Source organism: Carlito syrichta, unplaced genomic scaffold (assembly GCF_000164805.1).
Source record: "Carlito syrichta isolate Samal-C Ts95f unplaced genomic scaffold, Tarsius_syrichta-2.0.1 Scaffold314595, whole genome shotgun sequence".
NCBI lineage: Eukaryota > Metazoa > Chordata > Mammalia > Primates > Tarsiidae > Carlito > Carlito syrichta.
The window spans coordinates 601,378-614,082 of record NW_007258691.1 but is presented as its reverse complement, the minus strand read 5'-3'; the positions used below and the strand labels follow the sequence as shown (position 1 = coordinate 614,082).

General features: G+C 38.4%; 1 protein-coding gene across 2 annotated transcripts in view; it reads left to right on the top strand.

Moving 5' to 3' along the window:
• The window catches only part of TIPARP (TCDD inducible poly(ADP-ribose) polymerase), a 32,799-nt gene extending 24,174 nt beyond the window's left edge, over positions 1-8,625 (top strand). For both annotated transcript variants that reach the window (XM_008071636.1, XM_008071637.1), the window contains exons 5-6: positions 5,325-5,603; positions 6,522-8,625. In XM_008071636.1, coding sequence (XP_008069827.1) covers positions 5,325-5,603; positions 6,522-6,969 — 727 coding nt within the window. In that variant the 3' untranslated portion in view covers positions 6,970-8,625. The remainder of the gene's footprint in view (positions 1-5,324; positions 5,604-6,521) is intronic.
• The last annotated feature ends 4,080 nt before the right edge of the window (positions 8,626-12,705 follow it).

Sequence of the window (12,705 nt, the reverse complement as noted above, 5' to 3'; positions counted from 1 at the left end):
ATTGATATAGCTGGCTACACTAAACAACAGATTTTCAATGTAGATGGAACAGCTTTCTATTGGAAGATGTCATCTAAGACTTTTATAGCTAGAGAGAGGTCGATGCTTGGCTTTAAATGACAAGCTGACTCTTTTGTTAGGGGCTAATATAGCTGATAACTTTAAGTTGAAACCAGTGTTCTTACTATTTCCAGAACCCTAGGGCCCTTAAGAATTCTGTTAAATCTACTCTACCAGTGCTCTATAAATGGAACAACAAAGCCTATATTATGGCACATCTTTTTATAACAATTTACTGAATATTTTAAGCCCACTATTGAGACCTACTGCTCAGAAAAAAAGATTCCTTTCAAAATATTACTGCTCATTGACAATGTACCTGGTCATCCAAGAGCACTGATAGTGAGGTACAGGGGAGCTGAATGTTGTGTTCATGCTGCTACATGGCATCCATTATGTAGCCCATGGAACAAAGAGTAATTTTGACTTTTCAAGTCTTATTTAAGAAATAAGGTTATAGGTGCTATAGATAGTGATTCATTTGATGGATCTGGGCAAAGCTATTTGAAAAATTTTGGGGAAGGATTTGTCATTCTGGCTGCCAGTAAGAACATTTATGATTCATGGGAGGAGTTCAAGATACTAACATTAACAGGAATTTGGAAGAAGTTGATTCCAGCCCTCATGAATGACTCTAAGGGAGTCGGGACTTCAGTGGAGGAAGTAATTGCAGATATGGTAGAAATTGAAAGAGAACTACAGTTAGAAACGGAGCCTGAAGAAGTGACTGAATTGCTGCAACCTCATAAACTTGAACAGATGAGGAGTTGTTTCTTATGAATAAGCAAAGATAGTGGTTTCTTCAGCTGGAATCTATTTCTGGTAAGGTTGCTATGAACATTGTTAAAATGACAACAAAGGATTTAGAATATTCCTTTGTGGAGGGGTTGAAGTCTCATTCTATCACCCAGGCTGGAACTATCTATCACGGCCACCGCAGCCTCAACCTGCTGGGCTCTGGTGATCCTTTCACCTTAGCCTTCCAAGTAGCTGGAACTACAGGTGCATGCCACCACGCCCTGCTAATTTTTTGATTTATTGTAGAAATGAGGTCTCACCAAGTTACTGAGGGTGGGCTCAGGCAACCTTCTTGCCTCCGCCTCCCAAAGTGCTGGGATTACAGGCATGAGCCACCATGCCCAGCTCTAGAATATTCCTTAAACTTAGTTGCTAAAGCAGAGAAGGGTTTAAGAGGATGTATACTCCAATTTTGAGAGACGTTCTATGTAAGTAAAATGCTATCAAAGTGATATTGAATGCTACAGAGAAATCTTTGGTGAAAGGAAGAGCCAATTGATTTGGTAAACTTCATTGTTGTCTTATTTTATTGTATTTTATTCTTTTTTGAGTCAAAGTCTCACTCTGTCGGCCAGTCTGGAATGCAGTGGCATGATCACAGCTCACCGCAACCTTGACCTCTTGGGCTCAGGTGGTTCTGCCGCCTCAGCCTCCTGAGTAACTGGGACTACAGGTGAGCGTCACCATGCCTGGCTAATTTTTTTTTTTTGGAGACAGTCTCTAACTATGATGCCCAGGCTGGTCTCGAACTCCTGGGCTCAAGTGATTCTTCCGCCTCAGCCTCCCAGAGTGCTACAATTATAGATATGAGCCACCATGCCCAGTCAATTGTTGTCTTATTTTTAAAAATTGCCGCAGTCATCAACTTGGAGGCAAAACCTGTACCACAAAAGGATTACAACTCACTGAGGGCTCAAATGATTGTTAGCATTTTTTAGCAGCAAAGTATTTTTAGTTAAAGTATAAATATTGTTTTTTAGACATAATGCTATTGCACACTTTAATAAACTATGGTATAGTGTAAACATGACTTGTATATGCACTGGGAAATCAAAAAGTTAATGTGACTTTATTGCAATATTCACCTATTGCAGTGATCTGGAACGGAACTTTCAATATCTACAAGATAGGACTGTATTTGTAATATAGGCTTACGAGACAATAAAAATAGTTTTTCTACTTTATTTTCCTTTTTCTTTTTAACATTTCCTGTTATAGTCTTTCTATATGAAATTGGTAATTAAATGTAACATAAGAGGTCAGCAAATCAAAAAGATACTAGGTAAATACCTCAATAAGCAAAGGGCAAAGAAACAGCCAGTTCACTCCTGTCTACCCGAGAGCCGGCTGAAGGATATTCAGACTGACCTAGTGGGGGAAAAGAGGAGGGGGATTGGTTCTATAAAGCGTATTTTAGAAGTGGATTCCAGAGACCATGATCTTCTCCAGGGAGAAAGTTGTGCTTTGTTTTTAAATGTTATTAACTAACAGAGGATCAAGGAAAAGCTGAGGTGTGAAAGAGGCTAAAAGTCTTAGGAAATCAGAGATGTCTAAGAATTGGGAATACTAGGGCTGAAGGTTGACTTAATTCATGGAATTTCCTACAAATTCAGCTGTTTTTAAAAGGTTTTCTTTGCTGCTTTTTAATGGGGCTGATGAAAAGGAGCTTATTCTTTACTAATCTTAAAATACTTGAACTGAAGCTGTATAAGCAAATGAATGTCAGAATTAAGGCCTTGGGGGTTCATTTCTTTTAGCTGAAAGGACGTCTATCCTCTGCAGTCACCTCATGGTCATGAGAATGCCTGACAAAATTGTTTTGACTCCTCCCTCAGAAGGATAAAATGAATTAATTTTTATTTCATCCCTGAAATTGAGTTAGGAAATATCTTTCAAAATGGTAAGGGGAGGGAAAGACTGTAATAAAAAGTGACCTTGGATTTTGAAAATACATTCTTCAGAGATCCTTGTATGTAAGCTCAATACCCTTCTACTTTGCTCTCTAGAGAAGGCTGGTACAGCACTGTGAAACATGCAGTATGTCTTTGGAATACCCATGAGCTGAATACAAACTGGCATTCTCAGAAAATAAAGGCACTTTTGAAACTGTGCTTGGAATATATCTTTTTAACCCATGGCAGCTAGAGTGCTGAAATCCATCAAACAAATGTGTATTTGCAGTTTATTTTATATGTATTTTGTGTTTTAGTCCAGTTAGGATGTTGACTCATTAAAAGAAAGCATCTGTAGGTGGGAAAAGATGTCAACCATACATATAATCTAATGTAATATCTTAGAACAGATAGTATTTATCTACCCAGGCTCATTTTCAAGCATATGTTAGTAAATAATAGATCTCCATCTATTAAAAAAGGAAAGAAGATAGTTGAAACTTTCTCTTTATGGAACTGGTTCTTGGGCAGGGATGGTATCAGGAAGTAAAGGAGCAGAATCTCTTTTGTTAGTGCCAGGTGTTCAGTACAGCCTGAGTCGATCTAAAACCTGTTTTGGACAGAGTGACTGGGGAGACTCTGACCTTCCTCCCTAAACCCAGAAGACTGAATTGGTAACTTCAACTCCTGATAATAATGGTAAACCAAGTGGGCTGGGACCTGGGACCTACCCTCTTCTTTGCAGTACAGAGATAGAGGAAAGAGCTAAAAAATAAGGAGCTTTTGTCAACTTTCCTGCCATTTCTCCAGAATAGTGATGGCTTTTTAAGGAGGCTCAGAGCTTTGAGAATGTAATTAAAGCAGCGGGGCCTCTCTTCAGAAATATGTAGCAATGAAAAATGTACCATTGTACCAGAAAAATGTACCAGTACTAAAGCTTTAAAGAAATCTGCCAGGTCTCTGAGAAAATGATCCAGAGGACTGTTTTGTCTTCTGTCCTGAAGGCTGGAGAAACCAGCACCACTTTAAATCTGCCCCTGAACTTAAAAGCACCTGGGAAACCCAGTAAGCCCTAGGTCCAACCACCCAGGAATCTGTCTAACAAGGGCTTTGAGGCCCATTAAATTGAAGCCACAGCCACTTGAAGGAGATAGAGGGTTAGAGAAGGTAATTATTTTCCATAGCTTTTAGCTTCTTATCACGCCATCTCTCAAAAGTAAAAAGACTATGTGATGATGATGATGTAACAACAGCTGTGGCAGCAGCAGCAGCACTTAGAATCAGACAAACCTTGGTTGGCATCCTGATATCCCATCTATCGTTTTTCTAGCCTTGTTTTAAAAAAAAAAAAAAAGAAAGAAAAAGAAAAATTGTGAAATATATGATAATGGAAGGAGTGTGAGTTTAGATACTGTATAGATGGGCCTAGATTCAAATCTTCTCTCTGCTGCTAGCTATACTAGAGTATATTATTATTATATCTCTGAACCTCAGTTTCAGAATAGGGATAACCAAGCCACCTTCTAGGTTATTGTAGCAGTTGTTGGTATTTTGTGTAAAATGCCTGGTCCACAGTGTGTGCATAGTATTAGCTGACTATGATTATGATACTGGAGATGGTTAAGATATGCTCATTGGAGATTAGATACATGTTCACAGTTGTAGTCTCTGTGTCACAAAGCTCTTTTGAAAATTTAAGTTTCCTAATCCATTTTGGCAGACATTATTGCTTCCTTGTGACCACTGTGTGCTGATGAATGTTACAGTGCCCTAATCCTGAAACTGGGACTCAGTGTCAAGATTTCCTCACTCTGCTTCTTCCCTTTTTCTGTTTTCAAAATAGCCAAGAAATATTTAATTTTAAGCATTTAATTGGGTAGGAATAAGTAAGGTATCAAAGCTGCTACTTATCTAAATTCATCCTTAAAAGTAACAGACCTGAATTTAAAGACTCAAGGATATGCATTCTGGTGACTAGAGTTTATAATAAAAAGTCAAATAGTATTGGTGGTTTTGTTATTATATGTGACTTTGGAAAATGAAGCAAATGTTAAATATTTGTTAGCTTTCAGTGCTTGCTTCATGACTTTTGTTTGCTTTTATACAGAAATTAAAGTAAGCTTTTAAATTATTCTCCCCAGAGTCTTTCTCTTTGACACTTGGCCTACTGTCTCCCACCCAAAACAGCCTTTAGTGATCATATATTTTTTCTGCTTCGTATCAGCAAAGAAGGCATATGAATTATCATTGTTCCCTGAAACTGTTTCATTATACTGCTAAGAAAAGGAGTCCAGTACTCAGAAGTAAAGATATTTATGAATTGGCTCTTGTCTGTTTGCCTTGCAGCATTATATTCCAAAGTAAGGAGGCCTGGAGGAAGCTAATGATCCGTTATCCATGTATGGCAGCGTTTGCTCTAAGACTTTTTTTTTTTTCTTAAATGGATAGCATTTTTTATTTTAAAACAATAAGTTGTACAAATTATAATATTAGGCACTGCTATAGAGCACTTTAATGTGAGATGAACTTATTTCTTAAATGTTTTGTGTCGCTATTTCTTTCTCTCCATTTTAGGACACTTGGTGGTGTTCCCACACAGGCTCCTCCACCTCTTGAAGCAACTTCATCATCACAAATCATCTGCCCAGATGGGGTCACTTCAGCAAACTTTTACCCTGAAACTTGGGTTTATATGCATCCTTCTCAGGACTTCATCCAAGTGCCTGTTTCTGCAGAAGACAAAAGTTATCGAATCATTTACAATCTTTTTCATAAGACTGTGCCTGAGTTTAAATATAGAATTTTGCAAATATTGAGAGTACAAAACCAGTTTCTTTGGGAGAAATATAAAAGGTGAGTCACAGACGTGAAAAGCTCAAGAGAGCTTTTCTTAATGTAACTAATGTCAAATGCAGAACATAATAGTAAACACTTGCATAGAGTTTGTTTGTATTTTTCTGTATATTAACTGACATATGATTGTCATAATAGACCTATGAATAGAATTATTGCAATTTACATTTTACAGAGAGGAAACTGAGTCATGCAGTTACTAAGTCATGGTGCTGGAATTTCAACCCAGGCAGTCTAGCACCAGAGGCCTTGCTCTTAATCACCCTACTATGTTGCTTCTCAAGTCAACAGACTAATGTAGTAGTACAAAGGGAATATCTGCATATAGGGACACTCCCGTTGGAGGATTTAGACAAGGAAGTCATCCTGAGGAAAGAAAAGATATGTACTAGATTTAAGATGGAAGAGACAGCAAGTGACTGGTTGGTGGAGAAAAGGAAGAGGGCTTTTCTATAGTGAAAAAGATAAGTTTAAACGTGTAATATGATTTTTGATAGCATTTGCCCTTGATAGGTACTCTTATATTTTTTCCCCATTGAAACCATAAAGAGAACCGGGCTCGGTGGCTCAGCCTGTAATCCCGCGCCTTTGGGAGGCTAAGATGAGTGGATTACCTGACCCGCCTGGGCAACTTGGCGAAACCTCATCTCTACAATAAATCAAAAATAGCCGGGCGTGGTAGCACGCACCTGTAGTTCCAGCTACTTGGAAGGCTGAGGCGGAAGGATTGCCGGAGCCCAGCAGGTCGAGGCTGTGGTGGCTGGGAGCGGCCACTGTACTCCAGTCTGGGCAACAGAATGAGACTCCAACTCAAAAAAAAAAAAAAAAAACCATAAAGAGAAGTTTATGACCACATCATGCCTGGAAAATTGATCTGTATTTCTTCCTCCTGAATTCTCTATGTTCTCTTTGCATTAGGAAAAAAGAGTATATGAACAGGAAAATGTTTGGCCGTGACAGAATAATAAATGAGAGACATTTATTTCATGGAACATCCCAGGATGTGGTAGATGGAATCTGCAAGCACAACTTCGACCCTCGAGTCTGTGGAAAGCATGCTACAATGTTTGGACAAGGCAGTTATTTTGCAAAGAAGGCAAGCTACTCTCATAACTTCTCCAAGAAGTCCTCCAAAGGAGTTCATTTCATGTTTCTAGCCAAAGTGCTGACTGGCAGATATACAATGGGCAGTCACGGCATGAGAAGGCCCCCTCCAGTCAATCCTGGCAGTGTCACCAGTGACCTGTATGACTCTTGTGTGGATAATTTCTTTGAGCCTCAGATTTTTGTCATTTTTAATGATGACCAGAGTTACCCTTATTTTGTTATCCAGTATGAAGAAGTCAGTAGCACTGTTTCCATTTGAAAAATCTTGGTACTGCTAAATTATTTGATATGAACTCAATCCAGCATTTGTAGCAGGTTTTGAATGGATGAGACTAGATGGGGAACAGCATTGGACATTAATAGGGCACTTTTCAGACCTATTTTTTAAAGTGCTAGAATGCATAATTTTTTAAGACAAATACAAGTTTTAAAATGACCACTTATTCTTTACTTATTTACTAATTGTTGTTAGTGTACTCAGTGTGGAAAAGACTACAGACTGCATATTCTTTTCATTCACACTTGTACATATAGGCAGCAATGTTATTAGCAGCATTAAAACAAAACAAAACAAACAAAAATAAAAAAGCCTAACTAATTAAATGTGGCTGGTGTCTGGTACAAGTTTGGCTAAATGGATTGGAGGCTGTGAGCAAAATGAGGATTCTATTTATTTATTGACATTGGTAAACCTGACCTAGTACTACCATGCTTATTCCCTGTCCAAAGCATCACTGCTTTGGTGTAGTACAAGTTCATGAAATGTTGGCAGGTGAAAAGAAATTTTTGTTTCTATCCACAGGACTGAAATATCTCACCCAACCAGAGAACATCTGTGACTTTAACTTCTGCAGAGTTTGCCTAAGAATTCAGAGTTCTGTTTAGAGGAAGTTTTTTGTTTGTTTGTTTTGTTTTGTTAAAGGACCCATTTGAAAAATTTTTGTCACCAGCAAAATCATTCACTAGCTAGTTACATGAAATGTGATTTTTGTGTTGTTAAACTTGGAAAACTTAGTCTCTTCCATTATCATCCACTCCAGTTTGAAGGAGTTAGGCAGCTAATTTGGTGGTTAAAGCCAGTCTTGAAGATTAGAAGTATTACTTTCTTTTGGGGTTCCAGACCTAGCCTTTGACTGAATGTTTTAGAGAAAGGAAGTACATCTGTCGCTGAATTGATAAGGCTTATTTTACCGTGCTTTGCACAAAGTAGGTTCTCAAAAGTATTTGCTGGAATTTTGGGTAGATGGCAATCCCACCCCTACACCTGCTTTCCAGATGCAGCTGGGTTCCCTGGCTGCCACTGTACCTTACTTACACTACTTACTTAATAGAAACACAAACCTGGAAATTGTGCCACTGGCCCAACTGGAGCACTCTTAGGTGAATATGCTGTTGCCTCAGTTCAGGGAGGTAGCAGCTATGTACACAACTCCTTAAAAAAAGCAAGTATCTGGATGTACAAAAGTAAAAGTGTTCGTTCACAAAAGAATTCACCATGGAATTCTTTCAGCTACCAAGCTCTCCTGGTATGTTTGTGGTTGTATTATTTACACAAAACTTTTCAGGAACTTCTGTGTTGTTTAAAGCAAGATGTATCTATACTGAGGTCTCAGTGGGTCAGTCTGTTAGCACTTATCAGGGCTTCCACACAGTTATTTATTTTGCCCTAGTTGATCCTGTTGTTTGCTGCCATTGGCATGAGACAGCCAACTGTGGCTGTTATAGTTCTTTCCTTCAGTTATAACTTGTAAACCAGTGATTCCTAATCTTTTTCAAGTTAAGACACCTTACCATTGCTTATTTGATTTTATGAAACTTGTTCCTTTTTTCCTCCCTGAAGAAAAAGAAAGCTTTATGACATATTTATTTTTTTAATAAAACTAAGCAAAAATAAAAGTTATGGTAATTCTTTAAAGCTTTTGTTATTCTTTTGGTTCCGTTTAACATGAATTCAACACATAGTTAATGATCTGTAAGTCCTAGTTGGTTGGTTGGATGAATGTTTGATTGAATGAATGAATGAACATGCCACTTTAACCTTTCTGCTCTGGGAATTCACAAAAAGTACATTATCTGGCAGTCAACTCTAAGTCACAAGAGAGAGAAGAGTCAATATTTCATGTTACAGGTAAGTATTTGGGGGAAAGGGACACATTTTATATAGGTTGAGTATCTCTAATCTGACAATCTGATAATGCTCCAAAATCCTAAATTCTTTTAATTTTTAATTTTTTAAATTTTAGATTCGGGGTACATAGACATGTTTGCTACATGGACATGCTGTGTGGTGGTGGGGATTTGGCCCATCCCCAGATAGTGAACATTGTGGCCCATAGGTAGTTTCTGAACCCTAACTCCTCTCCCCACTTCCTCCTTCTTGGTGTCCCCAGTGTCTATTATTTCCATCGTTGTGGCTGTTTAGCTCCCATATATGAGTGAGTACGTGTGTTTGGTTTTCTGTTTCTGAGTCAGTTTACTTAGAGTGATGATCTCCAACTCCATCCATGTTGCTGTAAAGACATGATTTCATTCTTTTTTATGGCTGCCAAAATCCTAAACTTTTTGAGCAACATGATGCTCAAAAGAAATGCTCTTTGGAGTATTTCAGATTTTCCGATTAGGGATGTTCAATTGTAAATGTAATACAAATATTTAAAAATATGAAATCCAAACACTTCTGATCCCAAGTATTTCTGATAAGGGGTATTCACCCTGTGTTAGCAAACAGCTATAGAGAAAAACAAAGCAGGTTGTCCCTTTCAACATGTGTGAAAGAAATATTATTAAAAGAAATTGTAGAAGTTTTGTCAACTCTTGAGCACCTTAGATCTCAGCCAACTATAAGTCATCTGACTGCTACATATGAGCATCTCCAACAGTACTTTTTCTTTTTTTTGAATTGGGGTCTTACTCTGTCACCCAGGCTGGAGTCCAGTGGGACCATCACAGCTCACCACAGCCTCAACCTAGCTTTCAGGCGATCCTCCCACCTCAGCTCCCAAGTAGCTGGGACTACCGGCACATGCTACCATGCCCAGTTGTTTGTTTGTTTGTAGAGACAAGTTCTCACTATTTTGCTTAGGCTGGTCTTGAACTGGGCTCTAGCAGTCCTGCCTCAGCCTCCCAAAGTGCTGGAATTACAGGCATGAGCCACTTTGCCTGGTGACTAACAGTACTTTTACCCCCAGTGTAAGGATTTTTAAATCCCTATAAACGTGATGCTTTCACTAAGCAATAACTATGGAGTCAGTCTAAATTGGCTAATGGTTTCATGGATTTAAAACATACTAAGGCATTCAGTGACTTTACCAGCATGGCTGTAATTTATACCATTTTAGAAAGCTGGAACTTAAACTGTGGTTAAGATTTTCAGGGAAATAATCTGCAAACTCCCAGAGATATTCCAGTGTCATACAATCCTATAGACAGCAAGATTGTATGTGTGCAAAGTTTATGAATATTGGATCCTTAGAATTATGAATCTAATACCTAACTGTGCCTTTTGATACAAGCCTGTTTTAGTAAATGACTATTTAGTTAAAAATAATCACTAAAGCCTGAAATAGCAACCTTTAAAAATTATTTATTAGCTGGGCTCAGTGGCTCAGCCTGTAATCCCGCACCTTTGGGAGGCTGAGGTGAGTGGATTGCCCAAGCCCGTGGGTTCGAGACCCGCCTGGGCAGGCAAGACCTCATCTCTACAATAAAATCAAAAAATTAGCTGGGCGTAGTAGCGCGCGCCTGTAATTCCGGCTACTTGGAAGGCTGAGGCGGAAGGATCGCCGGAGCCCAGCAGGTCAAGGCTGGGGTGACCGGGAGCGGCCACTGCACTCCAGTCTGGGCGACAGAATGAGACTCCAACTCAAAAAAAAAAAAAACATTTATTATTCAAGGTCTGAAAATGACTAAATTAAAAAGACTGTGTATTCAACAGCCAGTACTGTACTGTCAATTTAAGTTGGATTTTCTCTCTTTTATTTAAAGAAAGGTGACTATAAGACATTTCTAGATTTCCTTAATTGAAATCCAACAGTTGGAATGCAGTTTGGAAAGTTCTACATGGCACTTTAGAATCGAATCCACAACACATTATTACTGTGTGTGGTTTTTTTAAAAATAACTAAGCTCTTCTGTTATAACTGTACTATAGTCTTGGACAAATCACTTAACCTGTCACATGGTTAGTTTTCTCACCTTTGAAATAGACTTTTTTTTTAAAGACTACAAATGATAGTGCTGCAACTTTGAAACCCTACGATGCAAAAAACCAAATCCATTTTCTTTAGAAAATAGGGTACTGTGTCTTAAAAGCAGTCCCATCTAGTCTGTTGATTTAAGTACTCTTGCTGCAGGCAAGCTGAGTGAAATTAAGCAGTGCTTTTTACCTTCTTTAACTTGCTAACCTTAGTTACTTGTAAGCTATCATTGTAGAGAGAAAAAGATGGTATTGAAAGGTTTCATCAGCATTAATTGGTCTTATTGAATGACTTACTTCACGTATCCTTTGGGAGACTTCTGTGTGGAACTGTCAGATGGCAGCTGTTTTGAAGATTTAATCTTACATGAATGGAAGTATTTATGTATTACAGGCATTTCATGAACACTTGCTAAATTCTTCAAGCTAGGGAAGCGGTGCCTGGCCATTTTAAGTATGTCAAAATTTCAGGAACTCGCATGATAGTAGTTAATTACCTGATGATTTATAAAATGCAAAATGACCAAAAGCTACTAGGAATTGAATGATCCTTTTTAAGCAGACTTGCATTGCTCATCACAGCCATATATATCTTCATTTGATATGTGGGATATACTTTGTCTACAGACATATTTGTTGCACAAGTGGATTAAAGGGCTCCATTTGATAATTCCCATAAGCTGCTGGGGTTCAAGTTAATGGACTGGGAACCACCGGACTAGACTATTTCTATTTACAAGTTTAATTTCCTTTTATAGCTAGGCCTGTCTCCTTAATTATGCCCAATCTTCAAATAGTCTTACTCAAACCAGGTAACTAATAGACTCAACCCAGTTCAAGAGCCTCTGGCCCTCCAAATGCTTAGCAAGTCTCAGGTGCTGAGTTGTCATTTGGTGGACCCTGTGTTAGATATCTCAGAACTGCACTTGGAAGTGTTTCACACTTCCTGTTAAGGACTGCACTTAACAGGTTACAGGCAAGAGTGCACTAAACAGGTGCTGCTCAACTATTTGATAATGTGGCACTCTCCGATGCAAATAAATTCTTATGTAGCCATCAGTTTGTAAATTGTTTTTTGAGCAGCAGTGATCAATTTGGGGCATTAGTCCGCAGTTTTCTGACAAAGTTCCCACTTGAAGGTCACACATTTTATAGTATCTTGGTCAAGGGTTTAAGTCATAGTTTCTAAGTTGGGTGCAATTTCATATAGGGGTAACAACCTTAAGTCCAATTAGCATTGTCCTCAATGACCTAAACTAATTGAACCCAGTGTCTATAAGCTTTAGTTTCAACCACTCATAAACATAGCTGGACTTATATGCACATTTTTCTGCATATGACTATATTTATGATCACATCGTTCTAAGCTTCAAGTTTCTAGACTTATTTATAATTAACTTATAGGCATATGCAACTCAGTACCAGACAGGAGTGGGAATGCAGATTTCGTGAATCATTGTTAATCAATTTTGTGATAAATCACTGTCGCTTATCAGAAACCAATGGCTTAGTCACAAGCGTATCTCTACACATTTTCAGTATACGGTTTGTGGACAAATTGAGATCATGTAAAACAGTTAGGACAGTGCCTGACTCAGACAATCAAATGTTAGCCAGTGGTAGTAAGAATGATAGTAGTGGGAGCAGCAGGAGGAGTAAGTAGTGTGGTAGGCTGAATAATAGTCCTCAAAGATGTCCAAATTCAAATCCCAAGAAACTGTTGACATGCTGCCTTACATGGCAAAAGGACTTCACATACTGATTAAGAATCCTGAGATAGAGTATCCTTTATATAGTGCC